The following is a 13,177-nucleotide window of genomic DNA, read 5'->3' as shown; positions in this document are numbered from 1 at the left end:
GGAATGGAATTAAGCACCTTTCCTCTGAGTCAGAACCGAGGGCGGTGGTGCTGCTGGATTTTCCTTCTTTTCCGGGCTGTTCCCAAACCCCTCAAGGTCTACCTGCTGCCTTCGGGGTTCAACTTCCAGTAAGAAGCGCTGAAAGAAGCCCTATGCCCGCTAAGCCCCCAAAGGGGCTGGCGTGGTGAGCCCAGAATGAAATCCCCTTCCAATCTCTCAAAGCAACGCTCTCTAAACACTCCCATCCCTTACCCTACCTCGACTGGTGCCTCCAGCTTCGCACAAGTGTTGAAGGCGATAAGGAGAGTCACATCCATTAAAACCCGAGGCACAACAGAGCCCCAGCGGGGAGAAGAAACAGCCTGACGTCTGTGAGACTACATGTCACAGATGGAGTTCCAGTAACAGAAAATCAGTGCAAAAGCGAAACCCAAATAATACCTGGCGGATAAAAAGCTATTTGGACCCGATAAAGTGTTTTCACTTTAAACATCATCTCTTCTAATTCTTGTAACAGTCCTATGAAACTGGCAGGAGTGTTGATCTAAGAGTCATTTGACAAAGAAAAATCATTGAGGCTCAGAGAGGTTACATGAGTTTTCCAAGGTTACTCAGCAGAGAAGTTGGAGTTCAGACACATTGCACCACCTATCAGAATTGGGGGTTGCAGTGAAAGAAAGGGAGAGAGACAGGAAGAGCAAGCCAGAGAGCCCCTCTGATGAAGCAAGGGTCGGGAAGACCTTGTGGTTGAGGACAAGGAGGGCTCCAAGCCCCACCCAGGGCTTACTGGAGCAAGAGAGCGCCTAAGGTTGCCTGCACTAAGGACACCTCCCAGAAGACCCTAAAGGGGCAGAGAAGTGGAGCTAGCTGGGCGGGCGAGGGTATTGTCTGCAAGGGAGGATGAGAGTGGTTAGAGCGCCCAGCGTGCCTGCGCAGCCTGGGGTGCGGATGCCATAGCTAGGCTAAGGGCTCACAACAGTGGGACACCCGCAGCTTGCTTTTCCACGGTAGGGTCCCCGCTTCTCTAGCCTTCTCTTTGGTAGCTTCCAGGCGAACCAGGCCACGTGCGGATTCAGGTCATCGCCTCTGGGGGTCTCCTACCCGTGACTGGGCACTAGCGCCGGCGACTGGCGGCCACCAGGAAGTATGGGCTCCGGGAGTGGAGGGTAAATTAACGCACCTGTCTGCTAACCCCCTACCCCCACCCCCAGGCGGCAGAAAGGGGTGGGAAATGTGGAAAACGTCAGAAAAGAAATCCATCAGGGCGAAAGCAACACACAAAGGCGCGCAGGCCTCGCGTTCCTCCCGCCCCGCTCTGGCCAGCTCCAACACCGGTGCCTGGTTTATTTGCTACCAGGGCTGGCAGCTCTCCCGAGGCCCTCTTTGTTGTGTGGGTAATTGTATCCCTCCTGGGTGGCGGAAAGAGGGAGCTGCAAAGGAAATTGGAATGAGACCAGAGGACTTAACACAGGACCTTCTGCCTGGGAGCCAGTGCCAGCGCCTAAAGGGGCTTTCCGGTAATAACCCCTGCCTCGTGGATGAAAACACTTATTTTCTCAAATATAAAGTGCCACAAAAGCGCATCAATAAGCACTCCTCGTAACCACACTGTCCTTCTTAAAACCGTTCTGTATATAAATTCTGGAAATTCATACAATTAATTACATCTCAGAAAAATAAACAAAAGGGAACCCTTGCAGTCTAAAGCTGATAGGTTTTTTTAGGGGAGTGGGGTCGGGAGACACTTCACTCCAACAAGGAAAAAGAAAAACAATTTTCTCATCTCAAGCCTTTACAGAGGTAAGAAATAAAATTACAGATAGATTCTGGAAATGCTCTGAGGAGCTTGTCGTGCTTAAGACAGGGAAACGTAAATTTGCCCCCCTCTTTTATCTGGTGCCTCTTTTCTTTCTCTCTTTTCGGGACGTGCCACCTCCTGACAGATCTCTTACCCGGGGTAAGGAGAGAGGTGCTCTCTCCTCTCTATGATAAATCTTCTTGTCCCCTCCCGGTTCCCCATCACTTGCCACTCAGGATGCTGCCCGCTCCCCTATTTATTTATTTATTTATTTATTTATTTATTTTTATTTCTGAGATGTCATTAATTGTATGAAATGTCAAGTCTCGGTCTCGGTTTTATGCACTTTTCCCGCCCCTGGCTTCTCCCTAACTAGTCAATAGCTTGATGCAAATTTGGAGCAATTAGGGACCTCGAGTTTTCTAAAAGCTGCAATTAACGTCGAAATTTCCGCTGATTATAGACTTTGAGCACAGCTCAGGGGGAAAGGAGGAGGTCAGATCTTGGCTCAACGAAAGCAGGGGACTGAAAACTCTTATTTCGCTGGGACTCCCGGCTCTTCATTCCGCCCCCTGACTTGACCCCTGTCGTCCCACGGAGCAAAGAAACCACACACAACAGAATAAAAACAACACTCTGGTCGCGCGCCCCTCCTCCGCCGCGAAGCCCTCAACGATCGCCGCCTCTCGGACCTTTCGAGGTCCTCGCTCTCCGGTGCCCTGGGAGTCACCTAGCGTCCCTGACAGCTGAATGACCTCTGGCAGGGACCCGGTCAGAGCCCCATTTATTTCCTAGCCTCCATCATCTCCGCGCTCCCCCTTCCCTTTCCGCCAGCTCAGCCTCCCGACGTCCCAGCGCCCCCATCTTCCCCGCAGCTCATTTGATAGAAAGTTGGAGCGGGACCTACTTGTGGGGCGCAGGTTAGTGGTATTGGGGTCCGCTCCCGCGTTCGAGGAGGTTGCGGACGAAGATGGGGTCGAAGACGCCATCCGGTCTGTCGTCCCGGGGCCTCTACTGTCCGGGGTCCTCGACTGGTCCGGCGCAGAAACAGGCTGCAAAGAGAAGCGAGAGCTGTGTGGGGAGGACTTCCGGGGTCCTGCACACTCGAGGGACTGAGTGGCCAGAGGCGCTGACGCTCCCCTTGAAGATCTGGCGCTGGGGAGACAGGAGGGAGGAAGGGCAGCGAGCCTGCCTGGTCGGGGTGCGTAGGGGTGGGGGCAGCGGAGGAGACGTGCGCGCTAGCTCCGGGACTGGGGCGCTGGCAGCATAGCCCTGGGCCGCTCTCGAGTCTGGCGGTGCAGCAGCGCGACCTGTAGTGAAGCGCCGAGGCGAGGCGGGGTGGGGGTGGGGGTCCAAGGCCCGTAAAAGATGCGGGGGTGTGGGGGACTGGGCTGGAGGAGCACAGGGAAGCGCTCAATGAGCGATTTTCCAGCCAAGCCGCGACAAGCCCCACTGGGCACTCAGCAACCGGCGTGCGGGCCAGCGAGGGGAGGGCGCACGGGGCGGGCATGTCTGGTTCGGTGTCTGGTTCCCGTTGTTGTGTCTGGCTAATTCCCTGGAAAGAAAGAGGCTAACGGCTCGGAGGACCTGGGACTTTGGTGAGACGAGGTGGTGGGAGTGCGGGGAGAAGGCCCATATTTTTACGTTCTTCCTCGGATTTGGCCAGGGAAGAACCACAGTCACCTTGCACTCCAGACAGCCAGAAAGCAGCGAGTCGGAACCTCGCTTGTCTCCCTCTAGACTCAGTCGATTTTGAGCCATCGCTTAGCCTAGGGAGAGGTTTCGGTCCGGTTTCAGCGTTTCTCCTCTACCGCAGCCCTCCTGAGGACCCCAGATTTCTCGCGGTACAGATCCGGAGAGGGTAGGGTAGGTAAGAATGGGGAACGTCACCGGGGAAACGAACTTGAGCGCAGCGCGCAGGAAGCGACGGACAAAGATCTTGCGCGGCGCCCCTGCTCGACTCTGCGCTGGCGCGATGGCGCCCGAAGGCCCCGGGACAGAGAGATTGTAGGCGAATCTGGGTAGATCGAGGACCCCGCATAGAAGCGCCCACCGGCCATCGCCTCCACACCCTCCCTCGGACCACACACCTAGCCCCGCGCGCGCACTCGCACAGCAACTCGGGCAGCGGGTCGACCACCGCAGCTGGGGAAGTAACAGGTTACTGCTCCTAGTCGCGCCTTCGGCTGCTGCTGCCCAGGCGCCCTTTGGAGGGACAGGCGCTCGCAGCATGGAAGCTCAAGGGAACATCGCTCTTGCCCCACTTCAACTCGAGCCTCAGCCTCTGTGCGTCCCCGGGGCGTGAATCCGACGGGCAGGGATAAGAAGAGTGACGAGGGTTGGGGGGGGGTGTCTGCGCAGCGCACCCACAGAGAGCAGGGACTAGGGCGGGCGGGAAGCACTCGTCTCGGGAGGGTGGGTGACTGGCGCCGGGGATGGGGTTGGCTGAGAAGCCGCGGGCAGAGAGGACCTGGCTGAACAGCCAAGGTTGGGCGCTGGGAAATCCAGGTGGTCGCGCGCTTACCCACCTCGGCTCGGCGACAGCGAGCCGAGCGCTCCCGCCTTTCCTCTGCACAACGCCCAGCGATCTGCTCGGCTCGGCCCTGACAGGCGTAATCTGCCCGGCGTCACCTCCAGCTGCTTCCTCTTTCTCGCTAGTTCCGTCCCGCACGCGAGCGCCAGGATAAGAGAGATCCGAAGAGGCGGCTGCACGGCTTCGGGGTAGGCGGGGGCAGAGTGGGGAGGCGGGGACCGGATCCGCGGGGAAATCACGAGGCCGTTGCTCGCGGGGGCAGCTCGTCGGCGGAGCGACGGGGCTCCTCTGCAGGTGCCTGACCGCCTCTGGAGCTTTATAGGGCGATTATAAATCCAGCTCACGGTTTTGCGCCCGGAAGGGGGATAAAAGGTCCTATGAGTAATCCAGAACGTACTCAACACGCTCTATTTTTTCTTTTTTAATAGGCAGGGTGTCGGGTGAGAGGAGGGAAAAGATAATTCCTACGAAGAATTCTGCCTTTCTGAGCGTTTCTTCTTCCCTCCCCTTCTTTCCCCTCCCCCATTCCCTCTCCCCTTCCCATATCTTGTAGGAGACGAGCGATGGCTTTGCCTCAGTCCTTTTCCCCGGGGTTCCCCCAGATCTGTGACCCTGCGACGCTTCCTTGAGCGAAAGCGCGCTCTGGGTTGAGTCCTCGTTGGCTCTGTACAGAGACGGGATTGTTGTAAAGGCAAGAGGCACAAATGAGGGGAGACCTCTCAGACCATGGAGGAATTCCAGTTTCTTCATCCAGCCCCGGGCCTCCTCAAAGTACCACACCTGGCCACAGCTACCCAGTGCCATCGGCAGAGAAAAGGACCCCCGTCCCTTTCTCTATTCTCTCGCTCCTTGGTTTGGCCCCCTTGGTGACGGGAAAAGAAGGCCTCCTGATTAATCACCTCTGAAGGTTGATGACACGCACGAGCGCCGCTGCACGCGCATGGGGAACCCGAGCACAGAGGTGGTTCAGGAGGGGCAGAGCAGCCCCCCTCCTTGCCCTGGCCCACTCCCCCTTCGATTTCACGCGCATTAAGTATTCTCCCTTCGCAATATTTAGGCACAGTTAAAGAACGGCTGCGTTGGGAAAAGCCCCTCACCGTAAAAATGCGTTGATGGAGAAATTCCCACCAGAGGGCGCCAAGAGCCCAGAGACCTAGCGGCCCTGCGCTCCGGGGTCTCTCCTCCAGCGTCCTAGCCGAGCCCACAACTGGAGCCGCTGGCCAGGCTGCCTCTTCATGCCTTCCCTTACCGCCCTGTCACTAGTTTAAGTTCTCCCCATTCTTCTTCCCCAGTTTCTTTTTCTTTAGGGTAAAAAAAGTGGACGTCTGTGCGTGTCTGGGTGAGACCGTATACGCCGTGATTCCTTTACTGGTATTCACCGTGGTCCTCCCCACCTCCCCGGGTGGTGCAGCAGGCAGAGGTTATTTATGCGCACATCTGAGGCCTCGCTGGTTCAAGCCGAGGCCCGTCCCTTTTCTTTAAATGCCTTATCGCCTTCCGCCACGACACAATGGAAACACAAAAAAAAATCTTATAAATCACCGAGAATTCCACGAGGGAGATCGAAGGGTCTGTCCTGGACAGATATGGTCTGATCAGCAAGAGGGATCTCGCTGTGGGGTTTGAAATCACCGCTTTGCCTTCGGTACTAAAGAAACTACTGTTTTGTCGCCTTCTCCCCACCTGACAATAAAATCCCGGGCATTTCTTTTTAAGGACACAAAAAACATCTAAACGGCGGGGCGCGCGGTGGCCGCAGCCCTGGGCACTGAAGCTTGGGGCTGGACAGGCTGGGGGTGCCTGCTCCACGTAGGAAACGTCCCCCCAGACCGCTCAACCTGCAGCTGCTCTGCCCCGCTTGAAGTGGGCGGCATACAATGAAGTGAAGCTCGGAATTCCATCCACGGGCCCTCCGAGAGCCTTCCCTAAATGAGACGATCTCACCAATCAGGGAGCCAGGTGCCAATGCTAAATCATTCAAGACTCACGGGGCAGGAGACAGGAGGGAGGAGGCAACACATCTCCCTGTGCCCCTCGATCTTCACTGTCCATCATAGACGCCCGCTCGCCCTGTCTCCTCAACCTTTTCCCCAAACCCGAGATTCGCCGGAAAGGAAGATTCGTCGGAAAGGAAGATTCGTTTACTTCACCTGTGGCACGAGATTGAGACATTTCCAACCACTTCCTCCTTTGACCCCAGAGTCCAAAACACCCCCAGCGTTTTAGCCAATAAGATAATCTCGTTGGAGAAGGAATCTCCTGCAAGGCTAAGTATCTCAAATTGAAGCTGAGTCCGTCCAGTTTCGAGGACATCCTTCTCTTTCTCCTTTATGGTAAGGAGGGGAGGAATGAAGCCTCTTGCCCTTCCTTGTTTAGAATGTTTAATTGAATATTAGCAATAATTGATTAAACGAATATTTATTAATCCCCTACTATGTGCCAAGCACTTTTTTTTTTTTTTGGAGTTTGCATTGTCCCTGCGGTTTATATTATCCTGCACGCCGGAGTGGACATTGTGGACATTCCAGTGAGGCAGGGAGAGGAGCGGACTTAGAGACTTCATGAATTTAATTTAATTTTCAATGATCTTCCCCTCCAGCTCGGACTCTTGAGCACAGCAGGAATTGAAGGCCTGGAATTCCACCCCATCCTGATACCCAGTTTTGAGATAGGGCATAGATCTTTCAGCACGAAGGACAGCTCCCGCCCTTCTGTTCCCCAAGCCTCGGTTTCGTCCGCTTCCTCCAATAGCTCTGGGCCAACCCGCCAGGCTCGCCCCAGCCCTCCTCCCTCCTAGCAGTAACTGCTGTGTTTGTTTTGTCTGGTTGGAGGGTCGGGTATTTCGCCCACTGCTCTCCTCTACGGTAGGAATTTGGACTAAGAGTGGCCGTGGTTGTCATTCGGCTCTTCACAACATTTGAAACCTACGTTTTTCTTTATATCTTTCACTCTTCCTTTAATCTTTTATTACTCTTGCGGCAGGATTTTTGGGATAATGGGGATGGAAGAAAGATATCCTCTCCAGGAACTCGAACCGGTGATGAGGGGTGACCCGAAAGGGAGTGGTGTCCGCCCAGCTGTTTCGATTGTATTTGAAGCTCTTTGAAGAAATGGAAACGCTGCGCTCAAAGGCAGAAGAAGGAGGGGGCGATGTACGACCCCTCCAGTGTCTCTCGGGCGTTAGGGATTTGCAAGCCTGCAGCCCCGGCTACTCCACTCTGTGTGCCGAGGACAACCTTTCCTTAGGTCAACCACGGCTGGGACTTGAGAACATGACCCTCCGCCCACAATGCCCTTTATTCCTTTCCGTGGTGTGGGTGGGTGGAGGGTTGTTTAAAGATATTCCAACCGGATTTGGCCGAGCCTTTTCTGCAAAGTGAAAAAGCGAGTGGGTGAGGAGCGCCCAAACTGGCTGCGAGGAGATCTTTATGCCTAAAACGTGGTCAGTCAAGGTGAGTAGACAGGACACGTCTTTTTTTTTTTTTTTTTTTTTTTTTTTGACGCACTTAGAATTTTTAGCCTCCAGGAAAGGTAACTTAGACCCATGGTATTGGTTCGTTTCAGCTGGCTCTTTAAAATCTATTTTAAGTGTCTAATTTATGACCCAAAAGGAAAAAAAATGGCAGTGCTCACCGTTTAAACGTCTGTCTCCCAAGATGAGAACTGGGGGAAGTGTTACTTAACCTTTCGTTCGGCTTAAGTCGGAGCTAAGGTCCATTTGCTGTTTATGTACTTTAAAGATAGTTCCCTGAATTATTCTGGACTTTCTTGGAGGACCATGGCTAAATCCACACCCCCATCCCAACAGACCACACAACACTTACAGCTGGGTGGCAGGAACGGGTTAAAAGGGTGCGAGGGGGTGGGAGAGGAGACAGCAGAATGCTGGAAGGCAGGAGAGGACTCTGGGAATTACAATCACTTCTTCTAAAGAAGAGAGCTGAATTCCTCGGATAATTGGCAAGTGGTCCTTCCCCCTTGATAGTCAGAAGATGAAAATATTCTAATACAAAGAAATTAATCAAGGAGGACGGGATGATTTGTGTTTGGGCAAATCTGCAAAATCTTAACACGCTCAATTCTTGCTCTTCTAAACACGAACACAGAACGACCACCAGGTGGCAATAGATTACAATTTCTGAGAAGCAACAACGGTTGCCTCCCTCCCCGCTCCCCCCTACCAAGGGCGCATTCTTCAAGGAAGAATGTAGGCTCATACTGATCCCTGCCATATTTCACAAAGCAGGGCTTCTTCAAATGCTCAGAAATGCCGAGTGAGCTAAAACACCCAGGGTGGTGTGTCCCTTTGGTGAAAGACAAGGGGGTGCATGGCATCTGTTTTTTTTCCCACCTAGCTGTATCCCAAAGAAAGAGAACCTTTGAATATTAGGCAAGAAATGGTTTCATTGCAAAACTGGAAACCAAGGAAATACAGATCTGGATTGCAATTCTGACGAGGAGCTTCAAAGGTGTATCTGTGTTTTCTGATCTCAACAAAAACCAAGGCAAAATCAGTCCTTCCCCGAAAGGGTGGGATGCAAAAAGAAGGATTTCCCACCTGAGATGCTTTAGTGAAATACAGAATTCATGGGAGACTGAGTACAGTAATATTTTATTCATTTCTTTTAGTGTTAAAGCTCTTGAACTATTTAAAAGAACAGATATTTAATCCCCATTTTCAAACATAGGTATCTGGGACAGTTGTTTGTGAAAAGGTTCTGGAAATTTCTGACTTAGTTGTGAAGAATCTAATAACTTAAACTTTGATTCTAGGTCAGGTTTCTTCCCCTAATCCTAGCCAGTTAGTCAGGGAGTACTGGAACCTTAACAGAAGGGGTGCATCACTGCCGTTCCCATTAGGCCCCACTTTCAACATTGGGGATCACATTTCAGCACCATATTTAGATATTGTGACAGTAGCTGATGAAAACACTCTCTTACACCAAGAAGGACAAGGCGGGACTGGGTGTGGTGGTTCATGCCTGTAATCCCAGCACTTTGGGAGGCCGAGGCAGGCAGATTGCTTGAAGCCAGGAGTTCAAGACTAGTCTGGGCAACATGGCAAAACACCATCTCTACTAAACATACAAAAATTAGCTGGGTATACTGGTGCATGACCTGTAATCCCAGCTACTTGGGAGGCTGAGGCATGATAATCACTTGAAGTTGGGAGGTAGAGGTTGCAGGGACCTGAAATCATGCCACTGCACTCCAGCCTGAGCAACAGAATGAGACTCTGTCTCAAAAAGAAAAAAAAATGTTGAAGTCAGTCTGACTTGAGTTTAAATCTAGATTCTACTTACTGGCTATTGTTTGACTGCTCCAAGTTTACTTCTAAGTAAAATGGGGTTTAATACTAGCCTGGTAGGCTATCTTATTTGATGCTCATAGAAACCATTTTAGGCTGGGCACAGTGGCTCATGCCTGTAATCCCAGCACTTTGGGCGGCTGAGGCAGGCAAATCACCTGAGGTCGTTTCGAGACCAGCCTGGCTAACATGATGAAACCCCTGTCTCTACTAAAAATACAAAAATTAGCTGTAGCACATGCCTACAATCCCAGCTACTCAGGAGGCTGAGGCAGGAGAATCACTTGAACCTGGGAGGTGGAGGTTGCAGTGAACCAAGATTGTGCCACTGTGCTCCAGCCTGGGCAATAGAGCAAGACTCAGTCTCCAAAAAAAAAAAAAAAAAGAACCTGTTTTAGCAAGCTTAACTGTGCCTAGTTAATGGTGTTCATTACATGTTAATTGCTGCTTCTGCTCCTTCCCCTTAGTTCAACAGTGATTTTGATCAATTTAAATTTGTTCTCCTTGGATGTATAATCTAACTATAATATTTGTATTATTTTGCCAATTTCTTTCAGTAGTGCTGCTGATCATTCCCTGACATAGGATTCAAAGCCCTCCTCTATAGTGCCTTAGAGGTTTTTTTTAGTCCACAGAGATATTTTGATTTGTAGAGGAAAAAGTTTTCTGATGGAGTATTCAGACTCATAAGAATGGGAGAGAGGGAGCCAGTTTTGTGATGAGGTAAAATTTATACATAATTATGGATTTCTGCCGGGATTCAATCTTTTGATCTTTTTTCTTTTCCAACCTCCATTTTCTCCCTCTGTACTCTCATCAGTCTGGCAGTTTCAGATATCTTAATTTTTATTTAAATTAAAATAAAATAATTTAGATGTTGTTGACTCCCAAATTTATATCTTTACCCAGAACGTCTGTCCAACATTCCAGGTTCATATGTCCAGTTGAATTTTCCACTTGGATTTCTTTTCTTTTCTTTTTCCTTCCTACCTTCCTTCCTTCTTTCTTTCTTCTTTCTTTCTTTCTCTTTCCTTTCTTTTTTGGAATCTTGATCTGTTGCCCAGGCTAAAATGCAATGGCACGATCTCAGCTCACTGCAACCTCTGCCCCCGGGTTCAATCAATTATCCTGCCTCAGCCTCCCTAGTAGCTGGGATTACAGGTATGCACCACCATGCCTGGTTAATTTTTGTATTTTTAGTAGACACATGTTGGTCATGCTGGCCTCGAACTCCTGCCCTTAGGTGATCCACCGCCTGGGCCACCCAAAGTGCTGGGATTACAGGTGTGAGCCACTGTGCCTGGCCATCCACTTGGATTTCTAATAGGCATCTGCAACTTAAGGTGTCCCAAATTGAACTCCCAATGCTTTTCCCCAAACCTGTTCCTATTTCAGTTTTCTCTGTCTCAGTAAATAACTAGAGGCAACTCCACCCTTCCAGTGGGTCTGGTCCAAAACCTTGGAGTTATCACTGAACTCTTCCTTCCAATCTGTCAGTAAATTCTGGTGGAGCTACTTTCAAACTTTAACAACTTCACTGTTTCTGTTCTTACTATCCTTCATTTCCTTCCCCAAAACACACAATGTAAAATACTAAGTCATGCTCATATCATGGCTTTCCTCTACTCAAAACCCTCTAATGATTCTGCATCTCAGAGGAAAAGACAAAGTCTTTATAATACTTACGAGGCCCTACACGATCTGACCTTGTTACCTGTTTGAGTTCTTCTTGTACTTCCGGTACTTTTCTGCCCCATGCTCACTCCACCCTAGGGACAATGGCCTCCTTGCTGTTTCATAAAGATACACTAGAATGGGCCAGGGACTTTGTAATTATTAACCCTGTGCTGGGAAAGTTCTTTCCTTAGGCATTTGTCGGGTTTGTTCCTTCTCATTCTGGTCTTTACTTAAATGTTCACGTGTTCTTCTCCCAGTGAGATCTTCCTTTATCCTTATATTTAAAATTGCAGGCTGGGCATTGTGGATCCCAGCACTTTGGGAGGCCAAGGATCTCAGTCTGTCACCCAGGCTAGAGTGCAGTGGTGCAATCATGCCTTAATGCAATCTTGACCTCCCTGGCTTATGAGATCCTCCCACCTGAGCCCCACCCCTGAGTAGCTGGGACTATAGGCTCACATCATTATATCTGGCTAATTTTTTGGTTTTTGGCTATTTTTTGTAGAGACAGGGTATAACTATGTTGCCCAGGCTGGTCTTGAGCTCCTGGGCTCAATTGATCCTCCCACCTCGGCTTCCCAAGGTGCTGGGATTATAGGTGTAAGCTAATGTGCCCAGTCTGCTTTCACAGGTTTTTAAAGAAAGCTCAATTTAGCAAGTTTTCATTTGAGATAAGTTTCTTGATGTATTCTCTTAATTTTGTTTAGTGACATATGATTTTTAATATTTTTTCTCTTATTGTCTTTCATTGGCAGGTTGTGAGCTAAGAGAAGGTGGCTTTAGAATGAGGATGTTGTCTGCTGATTTAAATACTCTGTTCTCTGGCCAGGTGCTGTGGCTCATACCTGTAATCCCAGCATTTTGGGAGGCCAAGGTGGGCAGATCATCTGAGGTAAGGAGTTTGAGAGCAGTCTGGCCAAATGGTGAAACCCCATCTCTACTAAAAATACAAAAATTAGCTGGGCATGGTGGCAGGCACCTGTAATCCCAGCTACTTGGGAGGCTGAGGCAGGAGAATCGCTTGAACCTGGGAGGCAGAGGTTGCAGTGAGCTGAGATCATGCCATTGCACTCCAGTCTGCCAACACAGCAAGACTCGGTCTCAAAAAAAAAAAAAAAAAAAAAAAAAACAAAAATGAAAAACTCTGCCCTCACCTTTAGTTGGATTCTTCGGATGCCAATTGGAAGAAACTGAATTTGGTGCCTGTTCTAATGGGAGAGATTTTTCTCTTAACATATTGTCCAGTGGTAGGCTGGGAACTGTGAAATCCATCATCTTAAAGAATAGTCATTTTCAAGCAAGTCTTTTTATGAAAAGACATTTAGAATCATCTTTATTAGGGAAGAAGATACATGAGGGACCTGAGAGCATGGGACACCAAAAGCCTAGTTACAAAGTAGCTGAAGCATTAAAAAGGGGGGAGAGAGGCTTATGAAAATTAACTACTAAAATATATGTTGTTGTGCAGCAAAAGGAACTACGTAATAAATCCTAATAAAATAGGGGCTTTGGGGACTATTGGAGATGGATTGTAATTAACCCTGCTTCAATATCCAATTAGGCATCAGGATAAGCAATTTGTAAATGCATTAACTGGTTAATATTTTATGAAAATCAGCAAATTTCAATCTCAGGTGACTTTTTTTTCCTGTACTTAATGACCTATTAGCTTATTTATTAGTATTTATCCCCATTAGAAGCTTCCAGCACACCAGAAAGAGTATTAAGGCATACTAAAATGCCTCACGTAATTGGTACTCCATGAATGCTGATATCCTTCCTTATGTTAATGTTTCTGATCCTAAGGTCAATTTTACCTTAACTCTCTTTTAAAGTTTTTTTCTTTCAAAAAATGCACACT

The 13,177-nt window shown here is 49.7% G+C and overlaps 1 protein-coding gene across 2 annotated transcripts in view; it reads right to left on the bottom strand.

Moving 5' to 3' along the window:
* The window catches only part of GAD1 (glutamate decarboxylase 1), a 75,656-nt gene that overhangs the window by 39,135 nt on the left and 23,344 nt on the right, over nucleotides 1-13,177 (bottom strand). The window contains exons 1-2 of one of the 2 annotated variants that reach the window (XM_064373367.1): nucleotides 4,327-4,488; nucleotides 2,706-2,850 (exon numbers count right to left, since the gene is read on the bottom strand). In XM_064373367.1, coding sequence (XP_064229437.1) covers nucleotides 2,706-2,787 — 82 coding nt within the window. In that variant the 5' untranslated portion in view covers nucleotides 2,788-2,850; nucleotides 4,327-4,488. Of the gene's footprint in view, nucleotides 1-2,705; nucleotides 2,851-4,326; nucleotides 4,489-13,177 lie in introns of those variants that run through there. The other variant, XM_021668989.2, reaches the window with a different exon arrangement.

The sequence above is a fragment of the Aotus nancymaae genome, unplaced genomic scaffold (genome assembly GCF_030222135.1).
Source record: "Aotus nancymaae isolate 86718 unplaced genomic scaffold, 86718_ANA_hifiasm-v0.15.2.pri h1tg000008l, whole genome shotgun sequence".
Lineage (NCBI taxonomy): Eukaryota > Metazoa > Chordata > Mammalia > Primates > Aotidae > Aotus > Aotus nancymaae.
The sequence above is the reverse complement of the archived record's forward strand: the minus strand, read 5'-3'. Positions and strand labels throughout refer to the sequence as shown.